Source organism: Myxine glutinosa, chromosome 14 (genome assembly GCF_964187855.1).
Source record: "Myxine glutinosa chromosome 14, kmMyxGlut1.1, whole genome shotgun sequence".
NCBI classification, from domain to species: Eukaryota; Metazoa; Chordata; class Myxini; order Myxiniformes; family Myxinidae; genus Myxine; species Myxine glutinosa.
The window spans coordinates 61,464,390-61,487,738 of NC_136274.1; the positions used below are offsets into that span (position 1 = coordinate 61,464,390).

Below are 23,349 nucleotides of genomic sequence, written 5' to 3' on the forward strand. Positions count from 1 at the left end.
GGACCGGACGAGCCGTGGACCCTTGGACCCTCAACACCACCATCCACCATCTACAAACCCCGTGTGAGTGAGCCTGAGGGTGAATCTGAGAGTGAACGGGCCCGTGTCCAGGGATAAGTATAAGACTGTTTGAGGCTGCCCTGTGTACCTGCTTCTTCCTCTTCCCTGTACATCCTTTCTTTTCCTTCCTCTTCTTATTTGTACAAATTGTAATAAATCACCTGTTCTTCCTGGTTTTCCTCTTAATCCGATCGTCCTAGTGATTTCTCAATTGGGTAAGCGTGGCACGATTATAACCGCTCCAATCGGGTTAGTTCCTGGTAACGGCCCGAATCGCGGCTCGCTTCGCTCGGCATGTCCACCAACGCCGTGGTTCGGGCGGACGTTATTTCCTCGTTTCCGGTCAGCGTTAGTACTTAGGTAATAGGACTAATTCGACCAACAACCCTATTTAACGCTGCCCGGGAAGGACGTTATAGCCCCCGGGATCGCGTCGGCCAGTAAAAGGACAAGGGGATTAATCCCCCCTTCGTAAAGGGGAAGGCCGACGGACGAGATCCGCAGCAATATATATATGTGTATATGTGTATATATATATTGTTGCGAATATGGAATTTGGCCTCCATATCCGCTTGTAAATATTCCCCTATTTTCTCCAATACTCCCCAACTTTCCCCAATCCCCCATTCCCTAGTCCCATTGCATGTAAATAACAATCAGTAGAGCCGACCTTCCCCTTATTCCCCCATTAAATGTCGTGCCCAGGTCCACCGCACCACACGTAGACAACTTTCGGACATCTTCCTAGTTATTCTTATTCTATGTCAGTTAAGGCCTCGTTTCCATTAATTATGACTCTTCGTTGCACCAGAATGTGATTATATGGCACCAGTAGTGAGTTTAGGACCTTTCCCATACCTCCTCCCATCTTCTTCCCCGTCTACAACAACAGAGGGGCACGGCGCTGCGCGGGGGGGAGTGTGCGTCCTCCCACCGGCTCGGTTCGCCGCCATCGACAATGCGCTCCAGACGATGCGCTCCAGACCATGCGCTCCACGGGGTTACCACGAAGGGGCTCCTTGTCAGCTCCTCGTCAAGGGCGGAGCCTGGTAAACCCCCCGCACGCACCCAATGAGAAGCAACGTGCCGATTCCACGAGGCGGAGCTAACGAGCCGAGGGCGTGTCACTCCCCGCCGGATATACGCGGCCACGCGCCGGATGTGAAGAGAGATGCGCCCCCAGCTGGAGAAAGAAGGACCTGCGAGCGCTGAAACAGATGCGCCTGAGTTTGGAGAGGCCTGAGAAAGAACGTCACCTCTGAGCGCTGCGACGAGACCTCCCCGCATCTCTGGACCGAACCGTGTACCCTGCTTTGAGCCAAGAGTGCACCTTGAGCCATCGATACCCGCTTTCCTGCCATCAACCCCCGTGTGAGTCAGCCGTTGTCCCGTTTGTCTGTCGTCTGTCCGGGAATAATATAAGATTGTGTCTAAGTGCTTGTCTTTCTATGTTGTACCTCTCGTCCCTGTAATCTGACCTTCCGCACGAATATAATCTCCTCCGGAGGTCTTGAGAACCGTATCCCTGGTGTCTGTCATTATAATTCAGCCGTGTGTCTTCTTTTTCCTTATTGAGCCAGCGTGGCGCGGCTTCGTCAACGTTCGAGTACAATCGGGTAATTTGTGCGGACACGACGGCCATTCCGCTCGGCCCACCTTAACATCAAAGTCGTGTCTGTAACAATTGGTTGTCAGGAGTTGGATTCGAACCTGGGACTAAATTTATTTAGCCCAAATTTTGGACACCAATTGTGTTAGTACTGTAACAATTGGTGTCGAGGAGTGAGATTCGGACCCGGGACTAAATTAGTTAGGCCCAAATTTTGGGGAGGGAAAATCGATCCGGAGCGCGGTCCCGCGGTTACTGCGCTCGACGAAATTATAACAGCAAAATTTGGATTTGTGTTACGAAACTCGAATTTTGAAAGTCGCGCTATGGCGGATCAAGACGGCTGGGGTCCGGTAGGGGAGAGTGAAGCAGGGTCGGTCCAGGACCAAATTGAGACACGTGAGGAGAGCGAAACAGCGGGGGTAGCAGACGCGCGAAATGGCGCCTCGCACATAGCTACGGCGGCCGCACCCGCTGCACAAGTGGGAGGGATGGCCCAGATGCAGGTCCTCATGGAGCAATTTATGGCGCAAATGCAGGCGTCCCTCAAACTGCAGAGTAACCAATTGGGGGTAATGGGGAACCGGATGGATGCTCAGGGTGAGCGATTGGAGGACCAAATGGGGGTAATGGGGAACCGGATGGATGCTCAGAGTGAGCAAATGAGGGTTGATAGTGGGCGATTAGAGGGCCAAATGGGGGTAATGAGGGACGAAGCGAGGGGTACCGGTGAGGGATTAGAAAAGAAATTTGAGGGGTTAGACAACGGGATAAAAGAGGTGAAACATGGGTTAACGGGGGTAGAAAATAGAATGGCTGCCCAGGAGAATCAGATAGAGGGAGTGAAAAATAGGTTAGAGGGGTTAGAAAACAGTATGGAAGGCAAATTGAGGGACATGAGGCACCAAGCGGAAAGGGAAGTTAAACAAATGGAGCAGCAGATAGAGGGGGTCAGAATGGGGGTAGAAACCAAACTGGATGCTCACAGGGAGGAAATGGAGCAGATGAGGGTGGCATCTGGGCAGGAGATGCAAGTGATGGGAGAAGAGATCAGAAGAGGAGTGAGTGAGGAGGTCGGAGGAGTGCGCGAGGAGGTGAGGCACTGTAAGGAGCACATGGAGAAGGAGGTGAGAAAGGGGACTGTAAAATTGCAAGGGGGCATAGAGGACCTGACGCAGGAGGTGGAGCAGCTGACGGTGGGACAAACGGAGTTAGTGGAGCAGGTTCAAAGGAACACTGCGGTATTAGGAGGTTTAAAAGCGACACAAAACGACATAAAAAACGACTTGATAGCGACAAAGAGGGAATGTCAGATGGTACGTGAGGGACTGACAACGAGGTTGGACGAGGTGATAGAGGTAATGGAGACGAAGGACCGGCAGGTGAGGACGCACCTGGAAACGGTCAAGGTAGCCTTAGAGGATGAGCTTGAGGAGACGTACCGGGGAATAAAAGAGGTGAAGCACAAATTAGAAGAAGTGGAAGAAGGGATGAGCGAAATTAAGAAGCGACGGAGAGGGGATAAGAAAGAGATAAAAGAGGAGATAAAAGAATTGGTCCAAAGTCTGTGTTTGGATCGTGATGATGTGCTCATTAACCGGATGAGGGATTCGCAGGTGATGGAGGAGAAGCGAAGAGGAAGAGGACCCGGTGTAAGTGGTGACCAATATGGTCGTGCGTATGATGCGCCAGGGGATTTAAGAAGCTTGGGGGTCGAGATAGACCCGGGTGTTCGTGAGAGGCCACTGGTGAAGTGTGCGACAGGTCTGGTGTGCGAAAAAGGAGGTGTGCGAGAAAGTCCGACTCTGGGGTGTGTGAGGAAAAAGTGCACGCCAAGGAGTGAGGGTGCTGGCGAGAGTGAGTCGGTCGTAGCGAGTGTGCGAGGGAGCACATGGAAGCGCGGTGTGGTAAGTGTTACAGAGGGTGTGACGGGAGAGTGTGCGCAAGGGTGTGCGCGAGAGAGGTGTGTAACGGACAGGTGCATGAGGAAAGAGTGCGCTGTCAGAAGTAAGGAAGAATGCACACCTGTGGTGAGTGTTACAGAGGGTGTAACGGGAGAGTGTGCGCGAGAAAGGTGTGTGACGGACAGGTGCATGGGGAAAGAGTGCGCTGTCAAGAGTAAGGGTGAGTGCGCTGTCAGGAATGGAGGTGAAAGTAGTGAGAGTGACATGGAGCGTGAGTTAGTTGTGACAGGTGAGCGAGGATGTACACCTGGGATGGAAGGATGCACCCCTGGAATGGTAGAGCGTGAGTGGGAATGCACGCTGGAGTTGGTGGTGAGGCACGTGGTTGGGTGTGCGAATGAGAGCACACCTGTGATTGTCACAGAGGAGGTGACCGAGGAGGGGGTGCGAAGCGGTGTATTGGTGAGGTGTGCGAGCAACGAATGTGTGCCAAAGTGTTCGGTGGTCAGGTGTGTGACCAAGGCTGTGAGTGTAATGGGTGTACCTGGGTGTGTAAGGAAAGGTACGAGGAGCATGGGCACAGCTGGATGTGTGAGCAAGGAACGGGCTGCGGGGTGTAAGCGTCCAGGTGAAGCATCGACGTTACACGGGTTAGAGGTTAAAGCGACTTTTAGCCGAAGCAGGCCCTCGGTGCGTGCCGGGCCTCGCTTTGAACGGCCGCGTCCAGGCTCCACTAGGCGGAGCTGGCAGCCCGATAGGAAGGGTCGTTATGGCGACCACGTTTTGTTGAGACGTGCCGGCAGGTCGAGATCGGGACATTGGATGGCTCCACGCCGAGGTGATGCGTGGGATCTCGGCCCGGGTAAGCCCCCGTCCCTGCACCGAGTGCCGGACGCATCCAGCCGCTGGCACAAAACAACCAGCATCCATTGCTTGGCTTCACGAAGCCGGGCTTTGGACAGGGATTGGCGCACCGAGAGGTATTAGTGAGTAGACTGGGTGATGAGGTTAGTGTTTTGGACCCAAAATTAGAGAAAAGCAAAATTTGATGATTGGCAAGGGATTGGCAGTAGTGATTGGCAGATGATGGGCAGTGATTGGCAAATTTTTGATTTATTGAAATTTGATGTGCAAAATTGGTAGTGAGAGACCCCCGATGTGGTGGGATGGCAAATCCACCATCTTTCCCATATGGGGGCAAAGGAGCAATAGCTTATGGGGTGTATGGCAGTGGAAACTAGCCCGGGTGGGTTAGGATATTGTGTGTAGGGCCCTAGAAGATGACATTAGGTGACGTTAAGATTAGTTAGTGACTGATACCTGTAGTGGGGACGCAGGTAGATTAGTATGGATGATAATGACGAGGGAGCGCAATAGTTTAAAGGGACGACTGGGAAGCGCAAGTTTCAGAAGGGAGTAGTTGGCTGAGATGATGCTGTGTGTGTGAGAATTGAACAGGTGTGATTGCACAGGTGTGCAACTGGACAGGTGTGTGGAGCAGTGTATGAGTAGTGAGTGTGTGGATCAGCGCGAATGCGCTTGGGGAGAGAAGGGTGCAGGTGGCACCAGGTGTGAGAGCACAGGTGTGCAGGTACAGGTGTGTGGAGAGAGTTGGAGTGAGTGGTACGGAGTGGTGTGCATGGTGCGAAGGTGTGGATGGGGGAAGAGTGGACCCCTTTCACGAGTACCCGGGGCGGGTAGTGTAAGTGTTAGGTAGAGGGTACAGGTAAATTGTGGTTGGATATTGGCATTTGTGGTGCGGTGGCAGAATGGTGTTGGGGATGGGTGCATTAGTGTTGTGGAAATGGCTGGGCGTGTAGCCTGTTAGTGTGTGTAGTTGGTTGGGCACTCCACCACTGTGAGGATGTCGGCCAGGTGAGGCCGCAGGTGGGCTCTGGGAGCCGGTAGTTGTGAGTGGGTGCCTGAGGATCCCGGGTGTGGATCGGGTAGCCCAGTGCCAGAGAGGGCACCGAGTGGGGAGAGCGCCAGAGGGCCTGCCCCAGGTAGTTAGGTTAGGGTAAGGAGCAGGTAAGCTCGGAGGCAACCGCAGTGGTGGAGGTGTGCAGGTGGGTAGACCCACTGGGAGAGGTACACGCCACAGCCCAGAAATTGTGCGAGGGCACCGGGAGATGAATCGGGGGAGTGAGACCCCAAATTGAAAAGCACCACAGTTTGGCCAATGGGAATTGGTTTTTAGAACCCATAGTGTAAGAGGGCCAATGGTTTGGCCGGAGAAAGACCCCGGGTAGTGTAAAGTTGTTAAAATCATTTAGGAAATAGTTAGGATTGATTAACCTGTCGCACCATACGCAGCCACTTACCTGTGGTGATGATGATGACTCCACACCTGTGTTTTCTTTGTTTTGTAGCAGGAAATGAGATTGCTGTGGATTTGTGAGACGCATCACGACGTGGATGAGACATTGGGGTGATTCCATCTCTCCCTCCCTAGGAGGGACTGATGATGAATTGGTAATGGCAAATTTTGATGTTCAGTTGGAGATGGCAAATTTTGATGAGAGTTGAAAATGGCAAATTTGATTGGTTAGGAGGGAGAGAAGACGAATTTGGTATATGGGAGGAACGGGGAAGACAGTAGGGATGTTTGTTGATTTGTAAAGTAGATGTTTATGGGTAGTGTTGTGTTTTGTGGATACAGTAAGGGGTAAGGGAGGGGCCATGTAGGTTACCTGGTTGGGGGGGGGGCGTACGATAGGAACGTACCTGTCTCACCTGGTTCCCATGTGCCCCCAGTGTGCATCACCTTACATTGCGTGCACTTTTGCGCCCTTACCACCTTACTCACTTGTCTGCTTCTTTTGTCTCCCACCTCCGAGGATCTGGCTTTGGGGTAGAGAGAGAGGAGAGAGAGGTGCTGGCTGCGCAGTTGTGGGCCTGCACTTTCGCTGTTTGCTGCCGGGATCGATACACCATATGGACCGCAATGTTTGTGGCCACCCACAATGGACCGCAGTTCGTTTGCGGCCAAGCACCACCCGGGGATGGACCTATGGGTCAACGTGGCACCTATGCCATACAGGTGAACCACTTTTAGTTAACACCAAGTGCACCACAAGAAGAGCAAGAGACACCTGCAGGGTTAGGGGTTGTCGAATTTATTTTTATTCCAATGAACAATGGTGACTGCACCGATTGGTGGTGGGGTGGTGCTTTTGATGCTGGGAAAGGGTGCTCTGCACGTTATTAAAGGCCGTCGGCCACAGAGCACTCGTGGGTTGGTGTATCGATGCTGGCAAGCGCGCTCTCTCTATGCATAACATCTGCATGTGTTCCTCCAAAAACAGGTCCTGGATCGTAGTGTAGATATCAGCGTAATCTTGTAAATAATGCTCCCTACCGGCTGTATGTTTAGTTTGAGAATTCTTTCCGGATTCGGTTATCCTGTGGGTGTGTTTCTGTGAGGAGAAGGGTGCAACGTCGCAGGGGGGACATATTTACTCATTTGTGAATATCTGTAAAACTGTCGCACTCAGGGTAGAGTTAATAGTAGAGGGAACTACATTGCGTGCCACACTAAAGTAGGTAAAAATTTATCGGGTCGGGACGCCCCGAGGGTAGAGAAGGGTGCAATGTTGCGAATATGGAATTTGGCCTCCATATCCGCTTGTAAATATTCCCCTATTTTCTCCAATACTCCCCAACTTTCCCCAATCCCCCATTCCCTAGTCCCATTGCATGTAAATAACAATCAGTAGAGCCGACCTTCCCCTTATTCCCCCATTAAATGTCGTGCCCAGGTCCACCGCACCACATGTAGACAACTTTCGGACATCTTCCTAGTTATTCTTATTCTATGTCAGTTAAGGCCTCGTTTCCATTAATTATGACTCTTCGTTGCACCAGAATGTGATTATATGGCACCAGTAGTGAGTTTAGGACCTTTCCCATACCTCCTCCCATCTTCTTCCCCGTCTACAACAACAGAGGGGCACGGCGCTGCGCGGGGGGGAGTGTGCGTCCTCCCACCGGCTCGGTTCGCCGCCATCGACAATGCGCTCCAGACGATGCGCTCCAGACCATGCGCTCCACGGGGTTACCACGAAGGGGCTCCTTGTCAGCTCCTCGTCAAGGGCGGAGCCTGGTAAACCCCCCGCACGCACCCAATGAGAAGCAACGTGCCGATTCCACGAGGCGGAGCTAACGAGCCGAGGGCGTGTCACTCCCCGCCGGATATACGCGGCCACGCGCCGGATGTGAAGAGAGATGCGCCCCCAGCTGGAGAAAGAAGGACCTGCGAGCGCTGAAACAGATGCGCCTGAGTTTGGAGAGGCCTGAGAAAGAACGTCACCTCTGAGCGCTGCGACGAGACCTCCCCGCATCTCTGGACCGAACCGTGTACCCTGCTTTGAGCCAAGAGTGCACCTTGAGCCATCGATACCCGCTTTCCTGCCATCAACCCCCGTGTGAGTCAGCCGTTGTCCCGTTTGTCTGTCGTCTGTCCGGGAATAATATAGGATTGTGTCTAAGTGCTTGTCTTTCTATGTTGTACCTCTCGTCCCTGTAATCTGACCTTCCGCACGAATATAATCTCCTCCGGAGGTCTTGAGAACCGTATCCCTGGTGTCTGTCATTATAATTCAGCCGTGTGTCTTCTTTTTCCTTATTGAGCCAGCGTGGCGCGGCTTCGTCAACGTTCGAGTACAATCGGGTAATTTGTGCGGACACGACGGCCATTCCGCTCGGCCCACCTTAACATCAAAGTCGTGTCTGTAACAATATATTGTTGCGGTTTTGAGAACCCACACAGGTAACATCATTAAAGGTTAAAGGTTGCACCCCATATTTAGGCCACAAGCAACATGTAGGTCACCTTACGACGTTAGTTATTTCATCGTATGTGTTTAGGATAAGGCCATTCCCAATAGTTGCATCTGCGTTGTGTAAAATAAATAAGAGTAGGCCCCGTTCGTCCATTTTGCAGCCTCCCTTCAATCGATGCCATTAAGCGCTATCCTGTCTGTACTCCATCGCCCTCGCAGTTTGTGACGCTTCCTTTGCCAGCAGCGTTCGCTGCCGCTGGGCTTCCGCTCAAACCAGCCCAAAAGCCACGAGGTAAGGCCCAAAAAGGGGGCGGAGCGCAAGGGTGGGGGTGTGGCCACATCAAGCAGACATCAAGGCAGAGCCGGTAAGCCCTCACCAGCCAATCAGGGCTGAGGCGACATCGCCTGACAGGGTGTGGCTGGACATTCCAGAGGGTTCGCTGGGCGTGGCAATATAACCCTTCGCGCGAGGCCCCCACCTCAGTTTGAGTTGCGGCTTGGTTCGTGTGCAGAGTTACGAGAGGGAGAGCCGCGCGGTGACGAGCCTTGATTGATTGATTGCGCTTTACAAAGGGCTGGCGCGCGGCACGCATTGCAGAGGACTGCAGCGTGAGAAGGACGTTGGTGGAAGGCGCTTTGGGAACATCATCGGGGAAATGGCGTATTGTACCCAGCGAGACCGGGCGCGCGTATAAATGTGCCGGTATAAGTATTACATACGCAATCTAATCGCCAGCTTACCTTTCCCCGATATATAATTGTCCGCTTCGCGCGTACGCCACGCGGAGAGCTGCCGGCCGTCTTTCATCATCTGCATGAGTCGGGGGCCGGACGAGCTGTGGACCCTTGGACCCTCAACCCGACCATCTACGAACCCCGTGTGAGTGAGCCTGAGAGTGAGTCTGAGAGTGAACGGGCCCGTGTCCAGGGATAAGTATAAGACTGTTTAAGGCTGCCCTGGGTACCTGCTTCTTCCTCTTCTCTGTACATTCTTTCTTTTCCTTCCTCTTCTTATTTGTACAAATTGTAATAAATCACCTGTTCTTCCTGGTTTCCCTCTCAATTCGACCGTATCAGTCTTTTCCTCAATTGGGTAAGCGTGGCACGATTAAGAACCGCTCGAATCGGGTTTAGTACCTGTTAACAGCCCGAATCGCGGCTCGCTTCGCTCGGCGGGTCCACTAACGCCATGGTTCGGGTGGGGTTATTTCCTTGCTTCACGGTCGGTGTTAGTACTTAGGTAATGGGACTAATTCGACCAACAACCCTATTTAACACCGACCGGAAGGAACGTGATAGCCTCGGGATCGTGTCGGCCAGTAAAAGGACAAGGGGATTAATCCCCCCTTGATAAGGGGAAGGCCGACGTTTGAGATCCGCAACAATATATATATATATTGTTACGGACCGCGGATAAGATGTTGGTTTGCCGAGCGGATGGCACCGCGGCCCTAACAGTCACCCCGACTAACCCGATTCCCGAACGTTGGCCGAATCGCGCCACAGGTATTCAATAGGGAAAAGACAAAGGCAACACGGATGTGAAGAAGAAGAAGAAGACAAAAAGGTTTGAAATGCTACTAAATTTATTCCTACTATTTACACGATCAAAGTAACCAAGGAGAAAGAAGGATAATAAAATAATTTACAGAAGAGGCAAGGCGACACAGCGAAACTTAGCTTAACTATACAGGCTTAATTATTACCCAGGGACAGAACAAACAAAGACAGACTCACGCGGGGAATGATGACAGGAATGGCAGGAGGTGGATGGCTGGAGGGAGAGGAAGGTCCACTGGAACTGGGTCACGGTCGGGCCGGGAGCGGCAGCTCCGTTCCTCCGCGGCAACGGTCGGCACCGCCGTCAACGCCCAAGCTGCGGTCGTGCGAGCTGCCGCTGGACGAGCTCCGCCGGTCGAGTTAAAGCTGCCTGGTGGAGCCAACGCCGCTTGGTGGAGTTTAAAGCTGCTGGTACTGCTCGTGGTACTCCTCTTGCTTGCTCTCAGGACTCTCTCTCAATGCTTGCTCTCAGAACTCCTTCTCCCTCCTCTCTGCTTTGCGCTGCTTGTATACTGCCAACTCTCTGACGCATCTCTCTTTGCACGTCTCTCTTCAAAGGCTTCCGCGCGCGCTCTTTATAGCGCCTCAGGCGATCAAGCCGCTGGTGTCCAGGACACGCCCATCGGTGAGCTCACCTCGGCCCTGGTTGGTCGCGTGACCTCCCGACCCCGCCCTTAGAGGAGGCGTTGGCAAGGCCACGCCTTGTTCCCGGCGCTGGGCCGACTCCTCCCACCTTCGGCTCCGAGATCACCTCGTGGCTAATGGAGTCTTGGGGTGAAATCAACAACCCACAGCTGTAGCAAACCTGACAAACTGCCCAGTGCAGTTGGCAATTGAGGCTTGGAGGGGATGTAGTTGGCAATTGACTATAATGGAATGTGAACGGAATCTACTCTTATTTCACCTGGTGCAATGGAGTGTCATCTTAATGGAAGACCAGGCCTTACCCTAATACACATAATAAGGAAATAAACTACTGAACAGGGGTATTATGGTGTCCTTCATGTATGCTTTATGGAACTAACTACGGGAACGCCCTTTGACCTTTATACAACACTGGAGTAAGGAGGGCGATATTTTACAACAATTTACACTACAACAACAACAAAAAAAAAACCATTCTCATATCCACAACAATATATATATATATATATATATATATATATATATATATATATATATATATATATATATATATATATTGTTGCGGATATGGAATTTGGCCTCCATATCCGCTTGTAAATATTCCCCTATTTCCCCAATACTCCCCAACTATCCCCAATCCCCCATTCCCTAGTCCCATTGTCTGTAAACAACACTCTGTAGAACCGACCTTCCCCTTTTTCCCCCATTAAATGTCGTACCCAGGTCCACCGCATCTCACGTAGACAACTTTCGGACATCTTGCTAGTTATTCTTAGTCAATGTCAGTTAAGGACTCGTTTCCATTAATTCTGACTCTTCGTTGCACCAGAATGTGATTGTATGGCACCAGTAGTGAGTTTAGGACCTCCCCATACCTCCTCCCATCTTCCCCATGAAACAACAACAAACAACAACAACAACAACAACAACAACAACAAACAACTACAACAACAGAGGGGGGCGGCGCGGCGCGGCGCGGGGAGTGTGCGTCCTCACTCCGGCTTGGTTAGCCGCCATTGCCCATGCGCCCCACGGGGTTACCACGAAGGGGCTGGCTGTCAGCTCCTCGTCAAGGGCGGAGCCTGGTAACCCCCGCACCCAATAAGAAGCAACGGGCCGATTCCATCTGGGGCGGAGCTAACGAGCCGAGGGCGTGTCACTCCCCGCCGGATATACGCAGCCACTTACCGGACGTGACGTCAGATGCGCCCCCAGCTTGGAAAGACAAGTCGCGACCTCCGAGCGCTGAGCGACCTCCCCGCATCTTTGGACCGGACCGGGTCGATTTTGCCCCTGAGCCAAGGTGCACCTTGAGCCATCGAATACCTGCCCCTCCTTGCCATCAATCCCCGTGTGAGTCAGTTTTGTCCCGTTTATCTGTGGTCTGTCGGGAATAAGATAAGTGTGTCTAAGTGCCTATCTTCCTATGCTGTCTCTCTCATCCCTGTAATCTAACCTTCCGCAATATTATAACCTCCTCCGGAGGTCTTGAGAACTGTACCCTTGGTGTCGTGTCATTTTAACCCAGCCGTTGTGTCCTTTTCCTCAATTGATTTAGCGTAGCGCGACTCGGCCAACGTTCGAGTATAATCGGGTAAACTGTGCAGACGCGGCCATACCAAACCGCTCGGTAAACTAACATCCACAACCGCGTCTGTAACATTTGGTGTCGAGGAGTGGAATTCGGACCTGGGACTAAATTCAGTTAGGCCCAAATTTTGTGACACCAATTGTACCATTAGGGTAACATTTTGGTGTCGGGAAGTAGAATTCGATCCGGAGCGCGTTTCCCGCGCTCGAAATTATAACGGCGAAATTTGATTGTGTTTTACAAAAAAAAAAAAAAACCCGAATTTTGAAAGTCGCGCTATGGCAAACCAAGACGGCTGGGTTCCGGTAGTAGGGAGTGAGGCAGGGTCGATCCAGGACCAAAATGAGGGACAAGAGGAGAGTGAAGCAGTGAGGGTAGCAGATTCGTAAAATAGCGTCGTCACGCACGGGGTAGCAGACGCACAAAACGGCGCCTCGCACATGGCCACGGCGACCGCGCCCGCGACCGTGGTAGCGCCGCTGGTGGATTCGAACCTTTTCCTCCTGCAAATGAAGGCCCTTATGGAACAAATGGGAGACCAAATGGTGGGAATGAGGGCTGATAGTGAGCGGTTGGGAAACCAAATGGGGGTAATGGGAAACCAAATGGGGGTAATGGGGAACCGGATGGATGCTCAGGGTGAGCGATTGGAGGGCCAAATGGGGGTAATGAGGGACGAAGCGAGGGGTACCAGTGAGGGGTTAGACAATAATTTTAAGGAGTTAGACAAGAAATTTGGGAAGTTAGACAATAATTTTGAGGGGTTAGACAACGGGATAAAAGAGGTGAGAAATGGGTTAATGGGGGTAGAAAACAGAATGGCCGCTCAAGAGAATCAAATGGAAGGGATGCAAAAGGGGTTAGAGGGGTTAGAAAACAGGATGGAAGGCAAATTGAGGGACATGAGGGACCAAGCGGAAAGGGAAGTTAAACAAATGGGGCAGCAGATAGAGGGGGTCAGAATGGGGGTAGAAACCAAACTGGATGCTCACAGGGAGGAAATGGAGCAGATGAGGGTGGCATCTGGGCAGGAGATGCAAGTGATGGGAGAGGAGATCAGAAGAGGAGTGAGTGAGGAGGTCGGAGGAGTGCGCGAGGAGGTGAGGCACTGTAAGGAGCGCATGGAGAAGGAGGTGAGAAAGGGGACTGTAAAACTGCAAGGGGGTATAGAGGAGTTGACGCTGGGAGTAGAACAACTGACAGTGGGACAAAAGGAGTTGGGGGACCAGGTAAAGAAGAACACAGCGGTAATAGAGGGTTTAAAATCGACACAGAAGGAGATGAAAAAGGACGTAGGGGTAATTAAAAAAGAGTGTCAGACGGTACATGAGGACCTGACGAGGAAAATGGACAAGGTGGTAGAGGTGATGGAGGTTAAAGAGCGGGAGGTGCGGGAGCACATAGAAAAAAATTAAGTGGAGTTAGAGGAAGAACTTAAAGGGGCGCACGAAGAGATGAAGGAGGTGAAGCAGAAATTAGAAGAAGTGGAAGAAGGGGTGAGCGAAATTAAGAAGCGACGGAGAGAGGATAAGAAAGAGATAAAGGAGGAAGTAAAAGAATTGGTCCAAAGTCTGTGTTCGGATCGTGATGATGTGCTCATTAACCGGATGAGGGATTCGCAGGTGATGGAGGAGAAGCGAAGAGAAAGAGGACCCGGTGTAAGTGGTGACCAATATGGTCGTGCGTATGATGCGCCAGGTGATTTAATAAGCTTGGGGGTCGAGATAGACCCGGATGTTCGTGAGAGGCCACGAGTGAGGTGTATGGCTGGTCCGGAGGGTATGGAACGAGAGGTGCGAGGTGTGGGTGAGCAAGGTTGTGGTGGTATGGAATGGGTAGCGGGTTGCGGAGGTGTGACCCATGCATCGACACCAACAGGGGTAGTTGTTGGAGGGACCGGGGAGGTACGAGAGCCCCTTGGGGGTAATGTACTGTGGGGGCCCGGCCGGTTCGGCCCCGCGCTGACCCCGCAAGGGGCGACGCACGGGGTCCGGCAGGCGGGCAACGACTCGCATACGAGGTTGTCCCACAAGGTCCCACTCGCGCCGTATGACGGCAAGAGTGATCTACGCGCGTACCTGGCGCAGTTCGACTGTGTGTGTAAGGGCAACGGTTGGGGTGAGGACGAAGGTGGAGTACACCTGGTGGCCGCATTGCGCGGCGCGGCGGCGGAGGTGCTGACGGCATTACCAGCGGGTGCTCTCACCCTGCCAGCCCTCCGCGACGCCCTAATTAATCGATTCGGCATTGAACAGCAGAGCGAGCTTGTTAAAGCTCAGCTCGCGCTGCGAAAACGCAAGCCCCAGGAAGCCATCGGGGAACTTGCCCACGACATTCGCCGCGCAGTGGGGATCGCACATGCTAGCATGGCAGCGGATTCCCGGGAAAGCCTGGCGCTGGACCATTTTATCCAGGCCCTCCCGGACATTGAGCTCCGGCAACAGCTCGCCATGTGGCGCCCGCAGACTCTGAGCCAGGCGGCTGACGCTGCGGCCCGTTGGGAAGCAGCGAGGCCCCTGGCCCGGGGGGGGCGAGCGTCTCGCAATGGCGGTCCGCCAGGTGGGACCCCCGATGGAGGGCGGACCCCTTAGGGGGCCCGCCCCCGACGTGGGTCCTGACCTGGCGGGCATGGTCCGGAGGCTGGTGGACCAGCGCCTGGCGGGACCTGGACCATGGCAGGCGGCCCCGGAGGTGGCCCGCGGTGGACCACGAGCGGGTAATCCAATTCGGACCTACAGGGGGGGAAATTTGGAATTCCGGAGACAAGCACCTTACCAGGTGAGGTGCTATACTTGCAACCGTCTGGGTCACCTGGCGCGGCACTGTCGAACCACGCGCCGGGATGATCCCAGGCGGTTGAGGTCCTCAACTCCGCCCAGGGGGGAGCGGGTTAGCCGACCCCAGACACCCCCCCGCCAGACCCCGGGAAACTAGAAGGTGTCGGGCACGTAGGGCGGTTTTCGGCAGCAGAGGATGGAGGAGAGCCCTCATTGACGCGACAGGTCATTTATTGTGGCCAAATTGGAACCGGTAGCCTGACAATTAGATGCAAAATTGCCGGCGTGGGGGTAGACGCCGTAGTGGACACAGGAGCTAGCGCCACGATCATCAGCCCTGTGGTCCTTGATTCGAGCGCAGGTGGCTGGGATAAGATCCAGCGCCTGCAAAATTATAGTTTGCAGCTTGCTACCGGGGTAACGGCCCCGATCATAGGGCGTGGTTCTGTGACCCTCAAGTTAGGGTCGGTAAGGAGGGAGATAGATGTTTGGGTGGCGGAGGTGTGCGACCCATGTTTAATAGGGTTGGACCTGTTGACTGCCAGCGGCTGTAAAATCGACTTGTGCCGGGGGATCCTGCAGGTGGGAGTAGAAGAGCTGCCGTTACGGGGAGTGAGCACGGCCGAGAGAGCGGAGCTGGAGGCTTCCGAGGCCGTGACCATCCCCCCAAGGGCCGAGGCGATAGTGCCGGCCCGGTGGGCAGCTCGCCCAACGTGGCAGGAGTCCTGCGGCCTGGTCGAACCGGTGGCAGCGCAGTCCATACCGGGTTTAATCGTGGGCCGCACCCTTGTAAAAACGGACGGACCGGTAGTGGCCGTCCGAGTAATAAATATGAGTACAGAACCACGCACTATAGTAAGGGGCACGAGGGTAGCTGGCTGCACCCCAGTTGAGGAAGTCGCGACAGTGAGGGGCGAGAACGTCCAGCCGAGCCGACCCCGGGGGGAGCCTTCAATAAGAAGTAGGAATTGGCCCGATCCCATTTGCGAGATGGTAAATCGTAGTAGCGTAGAGTTGGGAGGTACCCAGAGGGAGGCCTTACACAAACTGGTTGGGTCCCATTTGGACCTCTTCTCCCTGTCCACCGAGGATATTGGACTTACGGGCCTGGTGAAACATCAGATCCACACCGGTGAGGCCCGGCCTATTCGTCAGGCCGCCCGACGGCTCCCTTGGAGCAAGAGGGCGGAAGCTGACGAGCAGGTTGAAAAAAATGCTCGACGCAGGTGTGATCGAGCCCTCGGGAAGTCCTTGGATGTCACCTGTTGTGCTGGTCAAAAAGAAGGATGGGACCACGCGGTTCTGCGTGGACTATCACCAGCTAAACAACGTGACACTCAAGGACTCATATCCCCTGCCAAGGATTGATGACACCCTCGATGCCGTTGCGGGCTCAAATTGGTTCACAACTTTGGACCTCAACAGTGGGTATTGGCAGGTGGAGATGGATAGGGCAGGGAAGGAGAAAACGGCATTTTCCACAGGTAAGGGACTGTATCAGTTTACTGTGATGCCGTTTGGTTTGTGTAACGCCCCCGCCACCTTTGAAAGATTGATGGAGCATGTACTAGGCGGCATGCCATGGCAATCATGCCTGGTGTACCTGGATGACGTCCTGGTACATGCCCAAACGTTCCCCCAGGCAGTAGCTAATTTGGACCAGGTGTTCGGGTGCCTCAGACAGGCAGGGTTGAAGCTGAACCCGAGTAAGTGCACTTTGTTTGCAAGAGAGGTGGCCTATCTAGGTCACGTGATCGGCCGCGAGGGGGTAAAAACGGACCCAGACAAAATTAAAGCGGTAGAGGAGTGGCCCGCACCACGTACCATCAAGGAGGTGCGGGGATTTTTGGGACTCTGCTCCTACTACCGGCGCTTTGTGGCGAAATTTGCGGAGTTGGCCCGTCCCCTCCACCGGCTTACGGAGAAGGGGACGCGATTTAATTGGACACGGGAGTGCCACGAGGCCTTCCAAAAATTGAAGGGGTGTCTAACATCCGCACCCCTTCTAGCGTACCCCACTAGTAACGGGGCATTTACCCTGGACACGGATGCGAGCCAGGAAGGATTGGGCGCAGTTTTGTCCCAGACACAGGAGGGCGTGGAGAGAGTGATTGGTTATTATAGTCGGGCCTTAAGTAGGCCCGAGCGAAATTATTGCGTCACTCGCAAAGAGTTATTGGCTATGCTGGCTGCCATGAACCATTTCCACCCGTACTCTTACGGGCGGAAATTTTTGGTTAGAACTGACCATTCCTCCTTGCAATGGCTCCTTCGGTTCAAGGAACCAGAGGGCCAAATTGCAAGGTGGTTGGAAAAGTTGCAGCAGTACGATTTTGATGTGGCCCATAGGGCCGGGAAGGCCCATGGTAATGCGGACGCACTCTCTCGGCGTCCTTGTCTGGGGGAAAACTGCAAATTTTGTGCGAGACACGAGGAGAGGGAACAATTGGGCGATTCGGACCCGACCCTCGTTGTCCGGGCAACCCGGGTGAGAGGGCCAATTTTGCCACTAACCGCTGATGAGGAATTCGGAACTTTGGCATGGAGCACGGCCCAGCAGGAGGATCCTGTCCTGGGGCCAGTGTTCAATTGGGTCAAATTGGGGCAAAGACCAAAGGGGGAAGAGGTCACCCCCCTCGGGGCGCAAACAAAGGCATATTGGGCTCAGTGGAAAACCCTGGAATTGAAGGATAACATCTTGTATCGCAAGTGGGTGGAGGTTCCCTCTGATAAAACTTCCTGGCTGGTGGTAGTCCCAAACAAATTTAAGACCGATATATTGCAACAGGTGCATGGTACCCGCCCCGGCGGCCATTTGGGCAGGACAAAGACGACATCGCGGGTACGCCGGAGGTTTTATTGGGTGAATATGGGGCGCGACATACAGGACTGGTGTCGGAGATGCGACGCCTGAACTGCCAAAAAGGGACCAGCACGGAGGATGAGGGCCCCCCTTCAATTACACCAGGTGGGGGCCCCCCTAGAGCAGGTGGCCATGGATATCCTAGGCCCACTACCCCGCACCCGCCTAGGTAATAAGTACATCCTCGTTGTGATGGACTACTTCACCAAGTGGCCGGAGGCCTACGCCCTCCCCAACCAAGAAGCAGGGGTGGTAGCGCAGGCCTTCGTGGAAGGATTTGTGTGCCGGCATGGGATTCCACAGGAGTTGCACACCGACCAGGGACGAAATTTTGAGAGCAAATTGCTAAAAGATGTGTGCAGTCTCCTGTCAATTCGGAAAACCAGAACAACGCCTTTAAGACCTCAATCTGACGGGATGGTGGAAAGATTTAACCGAACTCTAATCCAACAACTGGCACTGTTCACCGCCACCCGTCAGGATGACTGGGACGAACATCTCCCTTATTTGCTAATGGCCTACCGAACCAGCCAGCACGGGGCCACCGCATGCAGTCCAGCGTTGCTTATGTATGGGCGGGAGTTACGGGCTCCCGCCGACTTGCTATGCGGTCCCGTGCCAGACACAGTGGTTAACCCGCCGAGGGAGGGGTACGCACGTCACCTAGAGGAAGGCATGGAGCTAGTCCATGCCTTCGCCCGCCGCCAACTCTATCTGGCGGGGGAAAAGATGAAGCGCAGGTACGACGACCGGAGCCAGGGGAGTCAATACGCTCCGGGGATGAAGATTTGGTTCTTTAATCCCCGGAGGCGGAAGGGAAGGAGCCCAAAACTCACATCCCCCTGGCAAGGCCCAGGAGTCGTCCTGTCGCAAATCTGTGACGTGGTCATTAAGATCAAAATGGGGCCACGAGCCCTCCCTCGGATCGTCCACGCCGACCGGATAAGACCTTACACCGGCGAGCAGGCGCCCCCGTGGATTGCCTCGGCTTTAGATGCCGAGGCGGGACCCAGTACCTCTGAATAAGGGGGGCTTATTAGTGCCAGAGGACTGGGGGATTGAGGAGCGATGGGCCCGGTGGGTAAGGGTGGCATCCTTGCCACCCTTCCCATATAGTGGGGCAAAGGAGCTATAGTTTATGGGGTGTATGGCAGTGAAAACTAGCCCGGGTGGGTTAGGTTATATTGTGTGTAGGGCCCTAGAAGATTGACATTAGGTAACGTTAAGATTAGTTAGTGACTGATACCTGTAGTGGGGACGCAGGTAGATTAGTGTGGATGATAATGACGTGGGAGCGCAATAGTTTAAAGGGACGACTGGGACGCGCAAGTTTCAGAAGGGAGTAGTTAGCTGAGATGATGCCGTGTGTGTGAGAATTGAACAGGTGTGATTGCACAGGTGTGCAACTGGACAGGTGTGTGGAGCAATGGATGAGTAGTGAGTGTGGTGGATCAGCGCGAATGCGCTTGGGGAGAGAAGGGTGCAGGTGGCACCAGGTGTGAGAGCACAGGTGTGCAAGTAAAGGTGGTGTGGAGAGAGTTGGAGTAAGTGGTACGGAGTGGTGTGCATGGTGCAAAGGTGTGGATGGGGGAAGAGTGGACCCCTTTCACGAGTACCCGGGGCGGGTAGTGTAAGTGTTAGGTAGAGGGTATAGGTAAATTGTGGTTGGATATTGGCATTTGTGGTGCGGTTGCAGAATGGTATTGCGGATGGGTGCATTAGTGTTGTGGAAATGGCTGGGCGTGTAGCCTGTTAGTGTGTGTAGTTGGTTGGGCACTCCACCACTGTGAGGATGTCGGCCAGGTGAGGCCGCAGGTGGGCTCTGGGAGCCGTTAGTGTCAGTGGGTGCCTGAGGATCCCGGGTGTGGATCGGGCAGCCCAGTGCCAGAGAGGGCACCGAGTGGGGAGAGCGCCAGAGGGCCTTCCCCAGGTAGTTAGGTTAGGGTAAGGAGCAGGTAAGCTCGGAGGCAACTGCAGTGGTGGAGGTGTGCAGGTGGGTAGACCCGCTGGGAGAGGTACACGCCACAGCCCAGAAATTGTGCGAGGGCACCGGGAGATGAATCGGGGGAGTGAGACCCCAAATTGAAAAGCACCACAGGTTGGTCAATGGGAATTGGTTTTTAGAACCCATAGTGTAAGAGGGCCAATGGTTTGGCAGGAGAAAGACCCCGGGTAATGTAAAGTTGTTAAAGTCATTTAGGAAATAGTTAGGATTGATGAACCTGTCGCACCATACGCAGCCACTTACCTGAGGTGATGATGATGACTCCACACCTGTGTTTTCTTTGTTCTGTTGCAGGAAATGAGAGTTGCTGTGTGGATTGGTGAGACGCATCACGACGTGGATGAGACATTGGGGTGATTCCATCTCTCCCTCCTTAGGAGGGACTGATGATGAATTGGTAATGGCAAATTATGATGTTGAGTTGGAGATGGCAAATTTTGATGAGAGTTGAAAATGGCAAATTTGATTGGTTAGGAGGGAGAGAAGACGAATTTGGTTTATGGGAGGAACGGGGAAGACAGTAGGGACGTTTGTTGATTGGTAAAGTAGATGTTTATGGGTAGTGTTGTGTTTTGTGGATGCAGTAAGGGGTAAGGGAGGGGCCATGTAGGTTACCTGGTGGGGGGGGGGGGGCGTACGGTAGGAACGTACCTGTCTCACCTGGTTCCCATGTGCCCCCAGTGTGCATCATCTTACATTGCGTGCACTTTTGCGCCCTTACCACCTTACTCACTTGTCTGCTTCTTTTGTCTCCCACCTCCGAGGATCTGGCTTTGGGGCAGAGAGAGAGGAGAGAGAGGTGCTGGCTCCGCAGTTGTGGGCCTGCACTTTCGCTGCTTGCTGCCTGGATCGATACACCATATGGACCGCAATGTTTGTGGCCACCCACAATGGACCGCAGTTCTTTTGCGGCCAAGCACCACCCGTGGAAGGACCTATGGGTCAACGTGGCACCTATGCCAGACAGGTGAACCACTAATAGTTGGCCCCCTGAGGCCACAATAAAGAAATGGACGCGGTTGGCGCCTTTCTTTATTTTTGAAAGAAGTACGAAGGCCAAGTGCACCACACGAAGGCAAGACCAGCGGCAGAACATCGGCCGGCTGCGACACCACACCATGATCATTAAACATTTTATTGGTGCACCGGATGGTGCTGACTGTGTGATGGGGTGGTGCTTTTGGTGCTTGGAAGGGGTGCTCTGCACATTATTAAAGGCCGTAAGGCCACAGAGCACTCGTGGGTTGGTGTATCGATGCTGGCATGCGTGCGTGCTCTCTCTATGCATAACATCTGCATGTGTTCCTCCAAAAACAGGTCCTGGATCGTAGTGTAAATATCAGCGTAGTCTTGTGTAAATAATGCTCCCTACCGGCTGTATGTTTAGTTTGCGAATTCTTTCCGTGGTTCGGTTATCCTGTGGGTGTGTTTCTGTGAGGAGAAGGGTGCAACGTCGCAGGGGGACATATTTACTCATTTGTGAATATCTGTAAAACTGTCGCACTCAGGGTAGAGTTAATAGTAGAGGGAACTACATCTGAGTGCCACACTAAAATAGGTAAAAATTTATCGGGTCGGGACGCCCCGAGGGTAGAGAAGGGTGCAATGTTGCGGATATGGAATTTGGCCTCCATATCCGCTTGTAAATATTCCCCTATTTCCCCAATACTCCCCAACTATCCCCAATCCCCCATTCCCTAGTCCCATTGTCTGTAAACAACACTCTGTAGAACCGACCTTCCCCTTTTTCCCCCATTAAATGTCGTACCCAGGTCCACCGCATCTCACGTAGACAACTTTCGGACATCTTGCTAGTTATTCTTAGTCTATGTCAGTTAAGGACTCGTTTCCATTAATTCTGACTCTTCGTTGCACCAGAATGTGATTGTATGGCACCAGTAGTGAGTTTAGGACCTCCCCATACCTCCTCCCAACTTCCCCATGAAACAACAACAAACAACAACAACAACAACAACTACAACAACAGAGGGGGGCGGCGCGGCGCGGGGAGTGTGCGTCCTCACTCCGGCTTGGTTAGCCGCCATTGCCCATGCGCCCCACGGGGTTACCACGAAGGGGCTGGCTGTCAGCTCCTCGTCAAGGGCGGAGCCTGGTAACCCCCGCACCCAATAAGAAGCAACGGGCCGATTCCATCTGGGGCGGAGCTAACGAGCCGAGGGCGTGTCACTCCCCGCCGGATATACGCAGCCACTTACCGGACGTGACGTCAGATGCGCCCCCAGCTTGGAAAGACAAGTCGCGACCTCCGAGCGCTGAGCGACCTCCCCGCATCTTTGGACCGGACCGGGTCGATTTTGCCCCTGAGCCAAGGTGCACCATGAGCCATCGAATACCTGCCCCTCCTTGCCATCAATCCCCGTGTGAGTCAGTTTTGTCCCGTTTATCTGTGGTCTGTCGGGAATAAGATAAGTGTGTCTAAGTGCCTATCTTCCTATGCTGTCTCTCTCATCCCTGTAATCTAACCTTCCGCAATATTATAACCTCCTCCGGAGGTCTTGAGAACTGTACCCTTGGTGTCGTGTCATTTTAACCCAGCCGTTGTGTCCTTTTCCTCAATTGATTTAGCGTCGCGCGACTCGGCCAACGTTCGAGTATAATCGGGTAAACTGTGCAGACGCGGCCATACCAAACCGCTCGGTAAACTAACATCCACAACCGCGTCTGTAACAATATATATATATATATATATATATATATATATATATATATATATATATATATATATATATATATATATATATATTATTTTTATATTTTTTTATTTTTTTATGGGTACATGGACAGGCGGGTCCAAACTGCAAATGCGAACACGTGACGTTGAATATCCCTGCACAGAGAGCAGGATCTTCCAGGAAGCCTTTTTTTTTTTCATCCCTCATAGGTTAGCCATCGCAGGAAAGATTGGTATTTCCATCAGCGAAGCGACGGGTCTTATATTGTAGTGCATATTACATATAGCCTACCCCTGGAAATTATATTTTTACTTTTTTTTTTTTTTTGGGGGGATTCAATATCGATGGTGTTTCACATGCAGTGCGATACAACACTGTATATGCCGTCCTCCAGATGGATGTTAAACTGGGCATCCCGTCTGTCCGCATTAGGTGGTGAACGTTAACAATCCCACGTCTTTTGCAAAGGGTTGGCGAGTTAACGCCGACACCTTGTGCAAATTCCAAATCCCTGCTGTAACCTACAGAGGCACTGCAACAGCGGCACTGTCGCGTCTTTGCGAGAACTGACGCTAAGCCTTAGCCAGGTGCTGCATACGAACGAAGACAACGAATGGAGCTTGTCGTTAATCACATGAAGGACAAAGTGATTGGTAGACATCAGTGTACTTTATCGTGAATTAGTAGGTAACGGACAAACATGTATGGTAATCGTACATACGTTATTTGAAAATATGAACGGTTCAACCCAAATGTTTTTCATAACTATGACTTGCCTGCTTTGTTGCAGCATCCCAAAGAAATATTCCCAAAGCGAAAAGGTATGGTTTGTGTCTGGGCAGCCACAGTCTGGTAAACTGG

At 52.9% G+C, this 23,349-nt stretch overlaps 2 protein-coding genes across 3 annotated transcripts in view; both read left to right on the forward strand.

Annotated features, from left to right (window-relative positions):
• Positions 1-23,349, forward strand: part of MRPS9 (mitochondrial ribosomal protein S9) — a 40,223-nt gene that overhangs the window by 11,860 nt on the left and 5,014 nt on the right. For both annotated transcript variants that reach the window (XM_068135962.2, XM_068135959.2), the window contains exon 4: positions 23,279-23,309. In XM_068135962.2, the coding sequence (XP_067992063.1) occupies positions 23,279-23,309 (31 nt within the window). The remainder of the gene's footprint in view (positions 1-23,278; positions 23,310-23,349) is intronic.
• LOC144888851 (uncharacterized) lies at positions 2,615-23,126 on the forward strand. The gene is made up of 3 exons (XM_078768369.1): positions 2,615-3,647; positions 3,759-4,002; positions 23,016-23,126. The coding sequence occupies exons 1-3, from the start codon at positions 2,626-2,628 to the stop codon at positions 23,124-23,126; spliced, it is 1,377 nt and encodes a 458-aa protein (XP_078624495.1). The 5' UTR covers positions 2,615-2,625.